This window comes from Erpetoichthys calabaricus, chromosome 5 (assembly GCF_900747795.2).
Source record: "Erpetoichthys calabaricus chromosome 5, fErpCal1.3, whole genome shotgun sequence".
Classification (NCBI taxonomy): Eukaryota; Metazoa; Chordata; class Cladistia; order Polypteriformes; family Polypteridae; genus Erpetoichthys; species Erpetoichthys calabaricus.
The window spans coordinates 17,188,778-17,205,284 of NC_041398.2; the positions used below are offsets into that span (position 1 = coordinate 17,188,778).

Genomic DNA, 16,507 nt, shown 5'->3' on the forward strand with positions numbered 1-16,507 from the left:
GAACATTGGCTCATAATGCCGGCTCGTTCTCGAACAACACATCGGATTAGGATCTTACCATTATGTGAAAGAAGGAAGGGGGGAGACGCTCCGAAGATAGCGAGTGTTGGTACAGGCCAGGTACGCTCTGACAGAAGAGGAGCCAGATTTAAATGCAAGCGCATCGTGAAGAAAAAAAAAAGAGTGAAGAAATGAGTGAAAGCTGAAAAAGAAGCAGCATCTGGCTGTATTTCAGTGATATTGGAGACTGCAAAGCTAAGTGCAGAATTTGTAATATGAAAATATCCGTTAGAGCAGGGTCAACAACAAACCTGCACAGACATATAAGAACCACCCACCCATCCGTGCAACTGGAGGAGAGCGTGCCCTCTCTCCTGCCATCCACTGACCCTGGAAAAGAGCAAAGTACTTCTGCTGCAGCATCCACTGTCTTACCGAAAACTGCAGGTATAACACGGTCGTCAGTTCAAACCAAAATAAGCACATTTATTCCAAAACAAATGACGCCAGACAAACAAATAAGTGTCGATGAGGAGCTGGCCAAAATGATAGCTAGCGACTTTCAACCATTTTCCATTGTGGAGGACAGAGGATTTACAACTTTTGTACAGGCCTTAAACCCCATGTATGTTCTCCCTAGCAGAAAAACTTTGTCCCAAACAATTATTCCATAACTATATATCTGAGGATGGAGTACAACACTGTGCTTTCAGAAACCACTGCTCTGGAAAAAAGGTAGCATTTAATGACAACAGAGCTGTGGATGAAGCATTTCAAAGAATAAGTGCAGCAGCAGCAAGATGCAACCCCAGCAGCCTGTCTGCTCCTCCATCAGAGGGCCAAGAGGAAGAAATTGGAGCAGGGACGTGTTCACAGGAACCACAAGCTTCTGCTGTGTGGAGGCTCTTTGACGAAAGAGCAACAGGAGACACTGGAAGGAGAAATCCCACAGCTGATGCTATGCTGGAGTTGAGGTCCTATCTTGAGGAGCCCCTCATCCAAAGAGCTGAAGACCCACTGAGCTGGTGGGAGGCCAAGGCTGCAGTCTACCCACGCCTGGTTAAGGTAATGGTAGGAAGACTTTGCATTGTCGCTACATCGGTCACCTCAGAAAGGGTCTTCTCAAAAACAGAACAAATAATCACGGAGAGGAGAAATCGCATCAGCCCATCTAAGCTGAGGCATCTGAATGCCAACCTGGCCTAAAAACTTTTATTCAAAGAGTCATAGTGTTGTGTTATTGTTGTTGAGTTTGGCCTTTATTTAATTTGTTTGCTGTGATTTTGTGTTAAGTTGTTCATTTAAACTTTTATTAAAATGTTAAACAATAGTAAATGTGTATTTTTTGTAATGAAAAAATGCATAAAAATATGTAATGTCTGAAAGCAATGAATAAGAAATTGCTTATACACAAACCATTCATAATTGCTTAATTGGGCTAAAATATAAGCATCCAAGTGATACTAAAGGAAGAGCCATTCGGGAGCCGTAAGAGCCGGCTGTTTAAAGGGAGCCGATCCAAAAGAGCCGAAGCTTTGAAAAGAGCCGGAGTTCCCATCACTACTGTTCATAACTAGACACGTGTGTTCTTTATACTCATTTACTCAGGGAGGTCTAAAACATTGAGATTCATCAAAATATCGAAACAGAATTTTCGGACGATTACAATACTTTCCCTGTACTTCGTATACGAGAAAGTAAACAATAAAAAATGCTCCACAGAATAAATGATAAAGGTCTCAAAGAAAAAGCCTTGAATAGAACTCATAGAAGCAGCTAATAAATTATTGGAGAGTGTTAGTGCAAAAAATACCAATTTATGTTTGATGGCTGCAATGGACGCAAAGGAATCAGAGCTGCACAACTTCAATGGCAGTAATTGACTTGGTTTTGTACTGGAAACATGATAATGTGGGTGAGTGTGGTGAATCTCAAATTCCGACCTCTGAAGCAGGAAAGAGTTTAATTCTGAACAAACCATGGAAACTGGCAGTTCATAATCAGGATCTGTCACATGTTGGTGTGAATCTTCCATTGTTGAGAGATGCTGTTCAAGTTCATTTATTTTAAGTTGTGGCTGGTTCACAGCAAATGAAATTGTGAAGTCGCAAATGGCACCTTTTACAGCCAGCCACACATATGATCACTGACAGAGTTTATTGTTAAAAATTAACCTAATATTGCTGGATATCTGGCACAGAACCTCGGTATTTCAAAGCAGAGATGTGTCAAACCACCAGCGGGCAGCGCGAGGATTAATATTCAGCAGAGAAATTGAGTCATAAAAGATAAAGTAAATAGGATGATATCGAAATAAAATATAGAAAGATAATAAAAATGAAAGGAAGATGTCTGCACTGAGGAGTCTTCCACATTGTCTCATCTCAAGCTGGCCTCCTTTCCTGAAGACTCGCAATTTCAGAGTGGGACCTCCAAATAGATGGCATCACTACATATGCTAATGAAAGTGTGAATTTCCCCTTGGGATTAATAAAGTACAGTGCATCCGGAAAGTATTCACAGCGCATCACTTTTTCCACATTTTGTTATGTTACAGCCTTATTCCAAAATGGATTAAATTCATTTTTTTCCTCAGAATTCTACACACAACACCCCATAATGACAACGTGAAAAAAGTTTACTTGAGGTTTTTGCAAATTTATTAAAAATAAATAAAATTGAGAAAGAACATGTTCATAAGTATTCACAGCCTTTGCCATGAAGCTCCAAATTGAGCTCAGGTGCATCCTGTTTCCCCTGATCATCCTTGAGATGTTTCTGCAGCTTCATTGGAGTCCACCTGTGGTAAATTCAGTTGACTGGACATGATTTGGAAAGGCACACACCTGTCTATAGAAGGTCCCACAGTTGACAGTTCATGTCAGAGCACAAACCAAGCATGAAGTCAAAGGAATTGTCTGTAGACCTCTGAGACAGGATTGTCTCGAGGCACAAATCTGGGGAAGGTTACAGAAAAATTTCTGCTGCTTTGAAGGTCCCAATGAGCACAGTGGCCTCCATCATCTGTAAGTGGAAGAAGTTCGAAGCCACCAGGACTCTTCCTAGAGCTGGCTGGCCATCTAAACTGAGCGATCGGGGGAGAAGGGCCTTAGTCAGGGAGGTGACCAAGAACCTGATGGTCACTCTGTCAGAGCTCCAGAGGTCCTATGTGGAGAGAGAAGAACCTTCCAGAAGGACAACCATCTCTGCAGCAATCCACCAATCAGGCCTGCATGGTAGAGTGGCCAGACGGAAGCCACTCCTTAGTAAAAGGCACATGGCAGCCCACCTGGAGTTTGCCAAAAGGCACCTGAAGAACTCTCAGACCATGAGAAAGAAAATTCTCTGGTCTAATGAGACAAAGATTGAACTCTTTGGTGTGAATGCCAGGCGTCACATTTGGAGGAAACCAGGCACCGCTCATCACCAGGCCAATACCATCCCTACAGTGAAGCATGGTGGTGGCAGCATCATGCTGTGGGGATGTTTTTCAGCGGCAGGGACTGGGAGATTAGTCAGGATAAAGGGAAAGATGACTGCAGCAATGTACAGAGACATCCTGGATGAAAACCTGCTCCAGAGAGCTCTTGACCTCAGACTGGGGCGACGGTTCATCTTTCAGCATCTTTTTCGATCCTAAGCACACAGCCAAGATGTCAAAGGAGTGGCTTCAGGACAACTCTGTGAATGTCCTTGAGTGGCACAGCCAGAGCCCAGACTTGAATGCGATTGAACATCTCTGGAGAGATCTTAAAATGGCTCTGCACTGACGCTTCCCATCCAACCTGATGGAGCTTGAGAGGTGCTGCAAAGAGGAATGGGTGAAACTGGCCAAGGATAGGTGTGCCAAGCTTGTGGCATCATATTCAAAAAGACTTGAGGCTGTAATTGCTGCCAAAGGGGCATCGACAAAGTATTGAGCAAAGGCTGTGAATACTTATGGACATGGGATTTCTGTTTTTTATTTTTAATAAATTTGCAAAACCCTCAAGTAAACTTTTTTCACGTTGTCATTATGGGGTGTTGTGTGTAGAATTCTGAGGAAAAAAATGAATTTAATCCATTTTGGAATAAGACTATAACATAACAAAATGTGGGAAAAGTGATGCGCTGTGAATACTTTCTGGATGCACTGTATCTATCTATCTATCTGAAAGGTGAGTAACGTCAGTTCCAGGTGAAGTATCGCATGTCAGCCTTTTTAATCAACACCACACTTCTCCTTCTACAATCTCCAAATCCCTCAGCACATTTCTCACTCTCTGTTTGAGGTCGTTGAATTTTTCACACGTGTAAACCTTCGATTTTGTCCATTCTCTCTTCCATTGTATGTATATTTTCATCGACCCTGACCATTTCTGAGGAGCCCTTGCAGTCTCTGATCTTGAAGACCTTACACAGCTGTTTCACTTCTGTCCACCGTAGATGAACTTTTCCTTCACTGCACTGAATCTCACTTTATACAAATGTATGATTTTACCCATTTTAAAAAAATTAAAAACGAAAATGCCTGATATTTGTGACAAAGAGCTGCATATAACACAACAGGCCAAAACCGGTCACGGCAAAAAAATAAAGCATGAAACTCAGCAGGGCTCTGCTGGACAGGACAAAGGTGATAAACAATTGAAACAATGCTTTGCCATTAAAATTTTGAGAAAATGAATGGAAGAGCTAATTAAAAAAATACAATACTGTAAAATAGAACCAATCTGTTAGAAAATGATTCAACAATGACAATGAATGTTAAAAAGTCACTAAACTGTTTCAGGCCTCTTCAGAGTGTATCCAGGGTGGCCTTACGCCAGAGATGACCAGGCTTGCCAGTACTGCTGAGGGCTGAAAATCAAAAGATGCTCCACAGTCACATTCTGATGACCACACAGTCTTGTGTTCAATGCATTCCTGGAACATTTTTCTGCAAGTAATTGTGGAAACGTTTAATAGCACAAATGGTCTGGACTATTCCATAGTCATCACTGGCTTGTGCTGCACATCCTTTATTAGGAACATCTGAAACTGTGTGAACAAACAAAAAAAGATAAAGCAAAGCTCACTTTCCAGCCAACAGTAAGGTGGGCTGTAGACTTCAGCCCCCTTAGTAAATCTGAACGTTCAGGTGGGACATGTTCACACATATGTGAGGATATCAAAAGAATGATACGGGGTCCACAGGGCAAGCCTGAGGAGCCACAAACAGGCTAGTAGCACCTCATGGAAAGACAATTTCACATTATCTATTCTAGATGAGAAAATGCATTTACTATATGATGGGAAATCAGAACAAGAATTATTAATAAGAATTTGTTGAGTTTGCCTGCGGTGGGTTGGCACCCTGCCTGGGATTGGTTCCTGTCTTGTGCCCTGTGTTGGCTGGGATTGTCTCCAGCAGACCCCCCGTGACCCTGTGTTCGGATTCAGTGGGTTGGAAAATGGATGGATGAGTTTGCCATGGATATTTTAATAAGGTGAACTTACTGAGAGAAGTTTCTTACTGATTTTTCAAAACAGTGCCATCTGGTGGTCTACTAGTCCCAGATGTAGGGACGGCGCTAAAAACTGAGTCCTTTTCATACTAATCACTGTAAGTTGGTTCATCTTGATGAGATGTGGTACACACTGTATACAATGAAGCCTACCTTATGATGGTACTTATCAAGACATCATCAGCTGTGAGCTTTAGCATTGGCTTCTTTCTTCCAGTTTTTATTATTACCCTCACATTTACTCCTTCAGGGTTTCTCTCATGTGAAATGACACATTTAGAACAGCCAGGGGCCTTTCAACAATTACAAATTATTTTTATGGCAATGAAGTCCATTGCTCTATGGGAATCGCTTATATTTTTATTGTTATGAAGTGCACTGATGTTTCTTAAAAGTGAAAATTCTTTACCAAATTTAGAGCAGTAATACGGCTTTTTCTGTAGTATGATATATATATTTTATTATTGTGGAAGCTGCTATTATGGGAATATCATCAGTTTCCCCCGGGTGCTCCAGTTTTCTCTCACAGTCCAAAGTCATGCAGGTTAGGTGAATTGGAGATTCTAATTTGGTCCTGGGGTGTGTTTGGTGTGTTTTTACCCAGCGATGGACTGGCAGGACCCTGCCTTGATCCCTATGCTAACTGGGATAGGCTCCAGCAGACCCCCACGGCCTTATTCAGGACTAAACAGGTTAGGAAATGACTGACTGACTGAGCACCACATGCCACATTCACATCTGTAGAACAGTGTGGATTCTTAAGTGTTTCTGGAGACTGCTACTTTTGTGAATTGTTATATTCAGGACAGCAACGTGGCTACTCTTCTTTTCTATAAATCTTTTATTGAATTTATTAAAAGCAAGTAACATTCCATACAATACAAGTCAAACTTAACAAAACTAAATTCAATTCAACCCCCACCCATGAGAAAGACAGGAAGGCCAATAGCTTGGAGTAAAACGTTTGAGAGCAGTAAAGAGAGAATGGAGTCTTTCTCCCCAATATAAATGCTTATTCTAAAATGTTATTGATTCGATCCTGACAGGTTTTTGAAAAAGCTTTGCACAGATCCTCGAAGGGAGAATCGGATTTTTTCAAATTTCAAATGGTGTATAACATCAGTTACCCACTGCCTTAAAAGAACTGGGTTAGGATTCTTCCAGTTGAGCAAGAGAAGTCTACGTGCTAATAGTGAAGTGAAGGAAATTACAGTTTGTTTGTCCTTCTCCACTTTAAGCCCCTCTGGGAGCCCACCAAACACAGCTATTAATGGGTTAGGAGTGATTGTGACACCAAGGCTGTCTGACAGGCATTTCAAAGTTTTAGTCCAGAATATTGTTAATTTGATACACACCCAAAACATGTGGCCTAGTGAGAATGGAACTCGATTGCAACGTTCACAGTATGGATCTTGCCCTGGAAACATTTTGGACAATTTTAAAACGAGAGAGATGTGCTCAATATATAATTTTAAGCTGAACATGGCTACTCTTCTAGTATGAATTTGTCTGTCTCTGACGAGGACTACTACTGGACATTTGCTTCCCAAGTTCATGGAAACAATAAGGGTTTTCTTCTCTACAAAATCGTGTGTGCTTTTGCTGCTACCAGAGAATAGCTTGCCCCATTCTGGACAAGACTAGGGCTTATCTCTAACGTGCATTTGTCTTGTGTGCTTCCAAAGACCGCTTGTAGCTGCAAATCTTTTTCCACATTCAGAACATCAATACGTTTTCTCTCCAGTATGAACTCTTAGATGTTTATCAAGTGCGCCACTCTCAGTGAATCTTTTGCCACATTCAGAGCAGCAATATGGCTTCTCTCCAGTATGAACTCTTACATGTCTATAATAAGCGCTGCCGTGACTGAATCTTTTCCCACATTCAGAACAGCAATATGGCTTCTCTCCAGTATGAATTCTCGTGTGCTCCTTCAGATGACCGCTATTAATAAATCTCTTACCACATTTTGCACAGGCATGTGGCCTTAATCCAGTATGAATTCTTCTGTGCTGTCGGAGACTGCTAACATCGCTAAATCTTTTGCCACATTCAGAACAGCAATTTGGCTTCTCTCCAGTATGAACTCTTGTGTGATTCTTAAGATGACTGCTGTAAATAAATCTCTTACCACATTCTGCACAGCCATGGGGCTTTAATCCAGTATGAATTGTTGTGTGTCGTTGGAGACTGCTAACATTGCTAAATCTTTTGCCACATTCAGAACAGCAATATGGCTTCTCTCCAGTATGAACTCTTGTGTGACTCTTAAGATGACTGCTGTAAATAAATCTCTTACCACATTCTGCACAGCCATATGGCTTTATTCCAGTATGAATGCTTCTATGTTTTTGGAGATTGCTAACATTGTTAAATCTTTTGCCACATTCAGAACAGTCATATGGCTTTTCACCACTATGGATTATTGTATGTCTTTTGAAGACGCTATTGTAAAGGAATCTTTTGCCACATTTAGAACAGCAATATGGTTTCATATCATTCAACTTGAGATCTTTACAATCAGATTTGCTTTTGAATATTTTTCTGCACTCTTGGCCCACAGACAAGGACTCTTGGTCTGTGCTGTGAACGACATGTTGGTCAATTTTGATGGCTTCTATTGATGTTAGTTTCACAGTATTAAGAGAACTGCACTGCAAAGAGGCTGCTGTCAAATGCTCGGATCCTCTTGTTGGTTTCTTTTTCTTTTCCTGTTTCTGTTGCACTCTGCCTTGAAGAAAGGGCTGAACATGTGAAGATGGGGAGAAGCTGCCATCCTCCTGTAAATCTGCAAAGACAAACACTTTTCCTTTTAAAATAAACACATTTTTAACAGGAGATACTGTAGGTGGTGCATGTGTGAATGCTGCCAGCTCACACTGAGGTTCATTTTAATCTTTCTCCATGTTTTCCTGCTGCCTTTCTCCATCTTCCTCCCAAAGATGTGTCTGATGTGTAGTGTTGATCAGTGAAATTCACCAAATAATACATCAAATTTGCTGGCTTCAGTAATGACCTTGTTTGCTGAATGATTCCCCAAATACTTGAGACACAGCTGCCTCAGACAAACTTTTTCTCCCCAGCACCCCATAATGCTTTGTAAGGCCAGTGTGACATGGCATAGCTGTAGCAGTCAATGGTGGATGAGGAGGACCCCCGCGTAACGCTGGATCAGAGGCTCGGTGGGTGTTAGTTGGTTGTAGTGAGAGGACCTTGGGAGACGCAGATTAACTATTTTAGGGCGGATGTCGACTTTTGTCGGCAGGAGGGGTTGAAGGCGAATGTCGACAAAAGTCGACATCCAGGGATAGAGGGCGACAATCAGCTGTTAATGGCGACAAATCTCACTGTCACGTCACAGGCATTCCCTCTGTGCTTGGAGGAATGTTAGACTCGTTGACTCAGCAACTAAACATTGCGTGTGCGTGAGTTGTGAAATGTAAACAAAGGCAAGATGGCACCGACATGTGAAAAGGCAGCGAAGGAAGTGCAGAAAAGAAAACACTCGGCAGACGATGTGTTGCGCATTATTGCGGAGTCGGACTCTTGATTTTTCAGAATCGGATTTTATTGGCAGTGATCAGGAGATCGAGCAAGAGAGTGAGAAGCCGGCATCAGCTGATCAGACACCGGCCAATGCCGCGCCAGCAGAGCTGCTGCCAGTTGAGTGCCTTCGCGCAGCCGATGCATCTATGGCAAGGTTCGCGTGGGAGGAATACACAGACATTGATCCGTTGAGAGCCGATCTGGCTACCGGAGTTTACAAGACGGCATGGCTTGCTGGTGGACACGACAGATCACCAGCTGCTGTACTTCAGGCTGCTCTCTCCTGATGCTGCTTTTCAGCTACTGTCAGACGAGACAAACAGGTAGGCAGAGAATTTTTTTGAATCGTGGGCTGTGCTTGCATCGCATTCTCGTTTTTCAAAGTGGAAACCCACAACGAAAGACGAGATGAAGCGCGCTGTGGCATTACAAATAGAGATGGGACAGAACTGGTGATATAACTTCAGAGAGCATTGGTCCAAACGTGTTTTGTCCCCTGGTGGCTTAGGTACGTGCTGCTGCAAAGTTTTATTCACTTCTGTAATAAACAGAAGCAAATCCCATGGGGTGAGCCAGGCTATAATGCCATACATAAAGTTCATAAAGTTTCAGAAGATGAAAAGAGGTGACAATACGGTTTTCATGCAGGCAGAAAACTTGGTGGCAGTGGCATGGCACGATGGCAAATGGGTGACTTGTCTCTCTACAGTACACACTAACAATATATGTTAGAAAGTGCAGCAACAGACAATTGAAAAGTAGGCACCAAAGCAACACGTATTGTAAGGAGTGCAATGTGGCAATGACTGAAATTGGCTGCTTTGAGCGAGATCAGACTTTGCTGTGTAAAATGTATGTGAAATCATAGAGTATGCAGGCTCATACAACATGCAAGACAGTAACATTTGTCAAAAGGAAATATTTTTTGTTGATTTGATATGTTAAACAATTGCTTTGTGTTCTTTTTTAAAAAATGTTAGTTTTTGGAAAAATATTCAGCCCTGGGAGAAAAGAAACAAAAAAAAAAATTAGCCCTAAAAGAGTTAAGCAGTACAAGTAGTGGGCTGTGCTGTTGTGGTTTTGTGTTGCAAAGTTGTTTGGTGCGGAGGTCTCTTTTTCTCTTTCTTTTTTTTTTTTTTTAATAGTTATTGGTATTTTTTCGTTTTGTGGTTATTGATCTATTGATGGGGGGCATGCCGGTGCAGTGGTTAGCATTGCTGCCTCACAGCTCAGATTATATTTTTGGCCACAATAATTGGTCCAGCATAGCTGGCAGATGCTTCCCTGGCCCCTCTGGACACTTAAGACCACTGCACTATTATCCACTCATCACTAGTTCAGGTTCTCCAACCCCAAGTTTGATGAAATCCCCGATCTTTTCCACGATTTTACTGAACTCAAGGTGAAGTGCATTCAGCAGGGTTTGCTTCTCACTACTGTGGTGTTAATTGTTGTCTCAAGACTGGACTGTTGTGACTGAGCGTGGAAGTGTGTGTCACTGTGGACTTCCATTCATTCTCAAGTCGATGTCTTCCTCACCTCAAAAGTTGCTGAGAGCCCAAGTTAAGAAAATGGAATCGGACAAGTGGAGTTGATGAAGTGAGGCTGTCATGAGGAATTTGCCAAAGACACGGTCAAGGCCGCCATGTCCAGTGGTCACTATTTCCCCCACACACTTGGTTATTTTTTACTGCTCTCAAGTGTGCTGTTGTCCTTTTGTTTAGGCTTTGTTTCCTAATCTTTACTATTGTAATACTATGATATGTGCGTCCTGAGTCATTTAACTTTCTTAACATATTCTGTAGGTGTATGTTACTTTAATAAAAACACTATAAAAGAAAATTCTGTGAGGCACTCAGAGTTATGACAGATTTAAAACTTGAGGAATCCACATTCAGAGTAAATGTCTGCCTGTGTGACAGGATGTGACGCTGTGGACTGGTAACCAATGTTCCCTCTAAGGAATAGCATATAGTGAGCAAAAAACATTGTTTATGAGCGACATTTTGTTTAAGCCAAAAATTTATGAGCACCAACTCCGACGGTCAGAGTGAGCGATCGTGCGATAAGTACAAGTGACGCCGTCGGAATGAGCGATCATGCGGGAAGTATGAGCGACGCTCTGAATTCGTGTGAGCGATTGCTCACGCGCTCAGCTTAGAGGGAACATTGCTGGTAACCCAAAAGCGAATCACACCCTCTAAATCAAACTTGGCTCAGCTGTGAGCACCAGAAAACTACGGACGCCTATGGATTTGAGCAAAATCACTCGGATTTGGATTTTTTTTTGCCTAATTTGCAAAAACTGCATCCATCCATCCATCCATTATCCAACCCGCTGAATCCGAACACAGGGTGACGGGGGTCTGCTGGAGCCAATCCCAGCCAACACAGGAACCAATCCCGGGCAGGGTGCCAACACACCACAGAAAAATTGCATTGCAATTGAGAAAACATATTTAAGAAGATGTGATTTTTTGACATTTCATTAACCTCCAGAGCGTTAGACCAGAGCATTACTCGGGCTGCGAAAATCGTACTAAAAATGTTAGTCCCGAGGGTCACTTGGGCAACTGTACAGATGCGTCTCGCGTAAACGTTAGAACCGAGAATCATTTGGGCTGTAAAAGTGCTGTCAGTGCTGCCTTCTCCAGCGAATTTATGTCTGATTAGCAAATTGTGCTTGTGGAAATTTCACAAGAAGAAAAGTGTTAATGAAATGATGGTGAGGTAGAGAGAGAAGAACATCACACGTTACAGTAAGAAAGGAGATTATTTTAATAAGAAGTGACTTGTGAGAGGACTCAATATTAGAATAGTCACAGGATTACTATGGGATGTTATTATACTCCCTTACAACAGCATGAAAGCTTACAATACAAATTGTAACATGAACAGGTGAATAGAACATATTGGATAAGATGGGAAAAGCAGGGCACATGTCAGTCAGTATGTGTGGCTGTCAGGTAATGTAGCATAATGGCGTCTATAAGAATTGTCAGAAAACGCAATTTGTTGCATAAATGTTATTGTCAATGAAAACATTCCTCTGCATGTAACCCACAACTACTTGTACGTTTAACCCGGGTTTGAATGTAACTCTGGAAAATGTAGTGTACAACTGGCCATGGTAAACTAACTCCGATGTTATTAAACGTTTGTTGTTGTGACTTGGTGATAGTCATACAATATACTAAACGAACGGGGAATTGCCTACGCTGTAATATAAAGGGAATATCTTGTTTTGAGTTGTCAGTGTTATGGAATCCCTGTAGTGTTTCTTGTTGTCTGGCAGTTTGCCGCTGCTCTTCAGAAAGGTCGAGGTGTAAGACTTGCTGCCGCTGATCTTCGGATAACGATACTCTGTGGTTTGTCATACGTTGTCTTTGTTGTTCTAAGTCATGTTGCCTGTGCTGGTTGGTCTGGCGTGATGTTCATGTTTCTGCTTCTGTGCGTTGGTGTGAGTATGTAGGCCAGCAAAACCGTTTCTGCTAGGCTGTATGTGCCTTTTCATTTTATCAGGAGGCTTACGTTGAAGTGAAGGAAAGAGGAGACCTAAAACGGTAGTGTCATAATGCAGTATCGGTCAGTAACAAAGCATGCACCAAATAAACAGTCAAATATCACAGTCGATAACTGGTCACACTGAGGAGTTGAAGACTTGAAGATAAGCCTAAGGCCGAAACACTGCCAGAAACATGGATTCCTTGCAATTATTGTGGAGGGATATAGTAGTTGTGGCAACTGTCATTTATATCGAGCACGGACAGTTACAAGCGAAACAGAACGATTGTAGGTTTTTCACTAATTACGAAATATTTGCACAATGAAGACTTTGATGAGAATACCCGTCCAGCATCCAAACTGAAGAACATCGGGGAGATATACCAGGCCATTGAAGCAAAATTTCAGTGTTTACATTCCGAACTGGCATCAGTGAAAGTCTCATGGCTTATAAGGGCAGACTGTCATGGATACAGAACATCGTGTCAAAAAGAGCAAGATTTGGCATAAAGTTTTACGCGCTTTGTGAATATAAAATGAGACACGTTTGGAATTTGGTTCTATACACAAGGAAAGGGACAATGTTGGATCTGAAATACAATCAGTATGGCGTTGCTATGTCATCAGTACGGACTTTGATAGACGTAACCATGGACAGTTTTTAAACTTCACCAGAGCTATGTGGCATTTTTCTGCAAAGAAAGACCGGTGCATATGGAACGGTGCGTCCCAACCATCGTGGCAGGCCTGACGACTTGGGCAGAGCAAAATTACAGCGAGGTGCGCTAGTAGCTTGGCAAAAGGGTAAAGTGTTTGTGCTGAAATGGAAAGACAAGAAAGATGTTTGTCCTCTTAGCACTGCACATAATGCAGCTGCAGTCACTGGCCAGGCAAAAGGCGACAAACAGGTGACGAAGCCTTGTGCTGTGCTCGACTACAATGGCATGAGGGGCGGCGGAGATCATGCGGATCAAGAATCGACTTTCTATCCCATTATGTGGAGGCAACAAAAGAAATATTACAGAAAGATACTTCATCATCTGGTGGAATGGAGCATTTGGAAAGAATTTGTGTTATACAAACAAAAAGCTGGCGAAACTGCATCTCATGCAAACGCTACACACCAGTTTGTAGAACAAATCACTGCTGCACATCCAACTTCCACCAAAGAGATGCGGTCGACCAAACACATCACAGATCAATCCGGAGCATCTTATTGGTAGACATTTAACTGATTATAGACATCCAACAGAAAAAAAAAAAAAAAAACAGAATCCAACTCATACCTGTGCAGCGTGATGTTCAATAACTGATAAATCTGGAAAGAAACCTGCGATTATTGTCCCGACTGTGATGCTGGATTGTGTCTTTCACCGGGCTTTAAGATTTACCACACACTTTGACAATTTGAGAATATATGTTGTTTTGGCTCCATTAATAGTTTTACAATATTATTACAGTTATTATTATTGTTCATTTCATATTATTATTTTTATTCATCATTACTATTATTGTTTGTATCATTATTATACTTTTGAGATTTAGCAAAAATGTAATTTTTCGTGCCAAAAAAATGCAACGCTTTTTACGTTTTTTTTTTTGGTTAAATAAAATGTAATGCTAAGGAGGTTAAATAAAACTGGTAAAAATCACAGATTTATGTCGGGAGAGGCAGTGAGATAAGCAGTTGGCCTCAAACGTGTATCCCACCCCGAGTTACACTTAACTGAAAGGAGCAACACAGACACACACAGAACTTGCACATCTTATCAGTTTGACTTTCTGTAACATTAAATCGCATTACTTACTTATTTTAACATTCCCAGATGACTGCAGTTCTTCTGCTTCTCTTCCACTTCCTTCAGTGATTTTCTCCTCAAACTCAGGTATCTCAAATTCCAGTTCCACACAATTCTGCTGTGTAGCCAATTGTCCCATATTAGTGAGCGAGGGCTGAAAACCGTTATGCGATTGTTCAGAAATATCTTGCTTGACAATATTGCCAATGTCATGCTTTTCCAGTTCCAGAAGACCTGAGAAATCTTCAGAGATCTCAATTTTAATGTTGACAGTCTCCACCTTCAGCTCCTCTTTAAAATCTGAAATCGCTCCTTCAAAATCCTCCCGCTTGACACACAAATCACCCGGTGTGCCCCACTCACAGTCCTCTTGTTTAATGGGTGCCAGTCTCGCATCTATGCCATCATCATTGACTGACGCCATGCTCCGTATAAGAGTCTTCTCTTCCCGCCCAAGTGTCTGCTCTTCTCTTCTAAGATTCCCTTCTCACATGAACACTTCTGTCTTAGGAGACCATTAGACACCCCACTGCATGGCCACAGGAACTGGAAATGAGGCTTCTATTTATCTGCCAAAATAAAAGTGATAAAACTTACTTCATTAAAACTCACTAAAGAGAACTTGAGCACATATCAGGGTTAACGTCCAGTTTTACCACACACAGAAGACTGCCAGCTATGTTTTTATAACAGATTTGAAATGCTGGGGACCCTCCAAGTAAGCCTAAGGAAATCTCAGTAGATCTGGAGTCTAAACCTGACCGATTCTCGGTCAAAGTCCAGCTGACCAAGACAAAGACAAGAAGGGGTGTCTGTCAGTCAGTCAGTCATTATCCAACCTGCTACATCCTAACTACAGGGTCACAAGGATCTGCTGGAGCCAATCCCAGTCAGCACAGGGTGCAAGGCAGCAACAAACCCGGGGCAGGGTGCCAGCCTACCGCAGCAAGAAGGGGTGTGGAAGAATAATTTAGGGCAGTGCTTCCCAACCTCTCCCAAACCATGGCACCTTAGTGAAATCTTTTCAGCTAACGGCACCCCTTCACTCTGATATGCAACTACTCAAATTAACAATTTAATCTTAACTCATCAGTTGAGAAGAATGAGATTCCTATTTTTATAAGGCGTACCAGCTACACATTTTTGCATTTACAAAGGTAACAAAAATAAATTGCCAGTAAACCAGTCTCAAATGAAAACGTTGCAATTTGCTTGGAACCATGGCTTAATTTGCAAGGATACCACCACACAACAAACATCGCGGGTGCTGAATACCTTTTTTGTCAACAAATGTAAACCCATAATTCAAGTAACTATCGTGTTACTGCTCCCCGCATTATCATTTTCATTGAGGTCATTGATGCTGCTGTTGTTTTTACGTGGATTGGTTCCTGCCTTGTGCCGTGTGTTGGCTGGGATTGGCTCCAGTAGACCCCCGTGACCCAGTGTTCGGATTCAGCGGGTTGGAAAATGGATGGATGGATGGACTTTCACTACAGTCGGCCATTTTCGGCGCAAAAAAAAAAAACAGACAACAGGAAGCAACGTCACTTACCCTGTGGCAAGTAAGTAAACTAGAGCTAATATTTATTAATTCGTCAGACTGCAGTTGAAATAGGATGCACGCTGGACTGTATTAAAGCACAAAGGTATCATGACTTTAGTCTTGAGGTTTAACTGGTATTATTATTATCAGTTCAAATCAATTTTTTTTTTTTTATGTTCTGACACCTGGCAACGGCACCCTTAGTCCGTGCTCACGGCATACCAGGGTGCCGCGGCACACGGGTTGGGAAGCACTGATTTAGGGTAACGTAGCTTTTATCTTAAAGAAATAGAATAAAGGGTTAATAAATGTCAGAAACTTCTGTTGGCGTATCAGGAAACCAGTGGAGCACACGTGTGCATGGGAGGCAGCTAGAAGGACCAAAAGAAGATAATTCTATGCCAAGCCAGGGGGTGGTGGGGTGCACTAAACCTTCCTCTTTAATCTCTGCAGACCAGACATGGGAAATTCTGCCCGATTCCAACAACGTCAATTTCAGGACCCCGAAGACGTCACTTTCTGTTTCTGGGTCCTGATGACATCACTTCCCCTGACTGATCTTAAACACCCGCCATCTTCCCTCTGTTAATCAGTTCTGTCTTGGACTCAATTCTGTACACAACTCT

The 16,507-nt window shown here is 42.0% G+C and overlaps 1 protein-coding gene across 1 annotated transcript; it reads right to left on the reverse strand.

The window, feature by feature from the left end:
• Positions 1 to 7,143: 7,143 nt before the first annotated feature.
• LOC114641773 (zinc finger protein 773-like) lies at positions 7,144 to 14,759 on the reverse strand. Its single transcript, XM_028790793.2, has 2 exons — positions 14,345 to 14,759; positions 7,144 to 8,274 (listed from the first exon to the last, which is right to left on the reverse strand). The coding sequence occupies exons 1-2, from the start codon at positions 14,757 to 14,759 to the stop codon at positions 7,211 to 7,213; spliced, it is 1,479 nt and encodes a 492-aa protein (XP_028646626.2). The 3' UTR covers positions 7,144 to 7,210.
• Between the last annotated feature and the right edge of the window lie 1,748 nt (positions 14,760 to 16,507).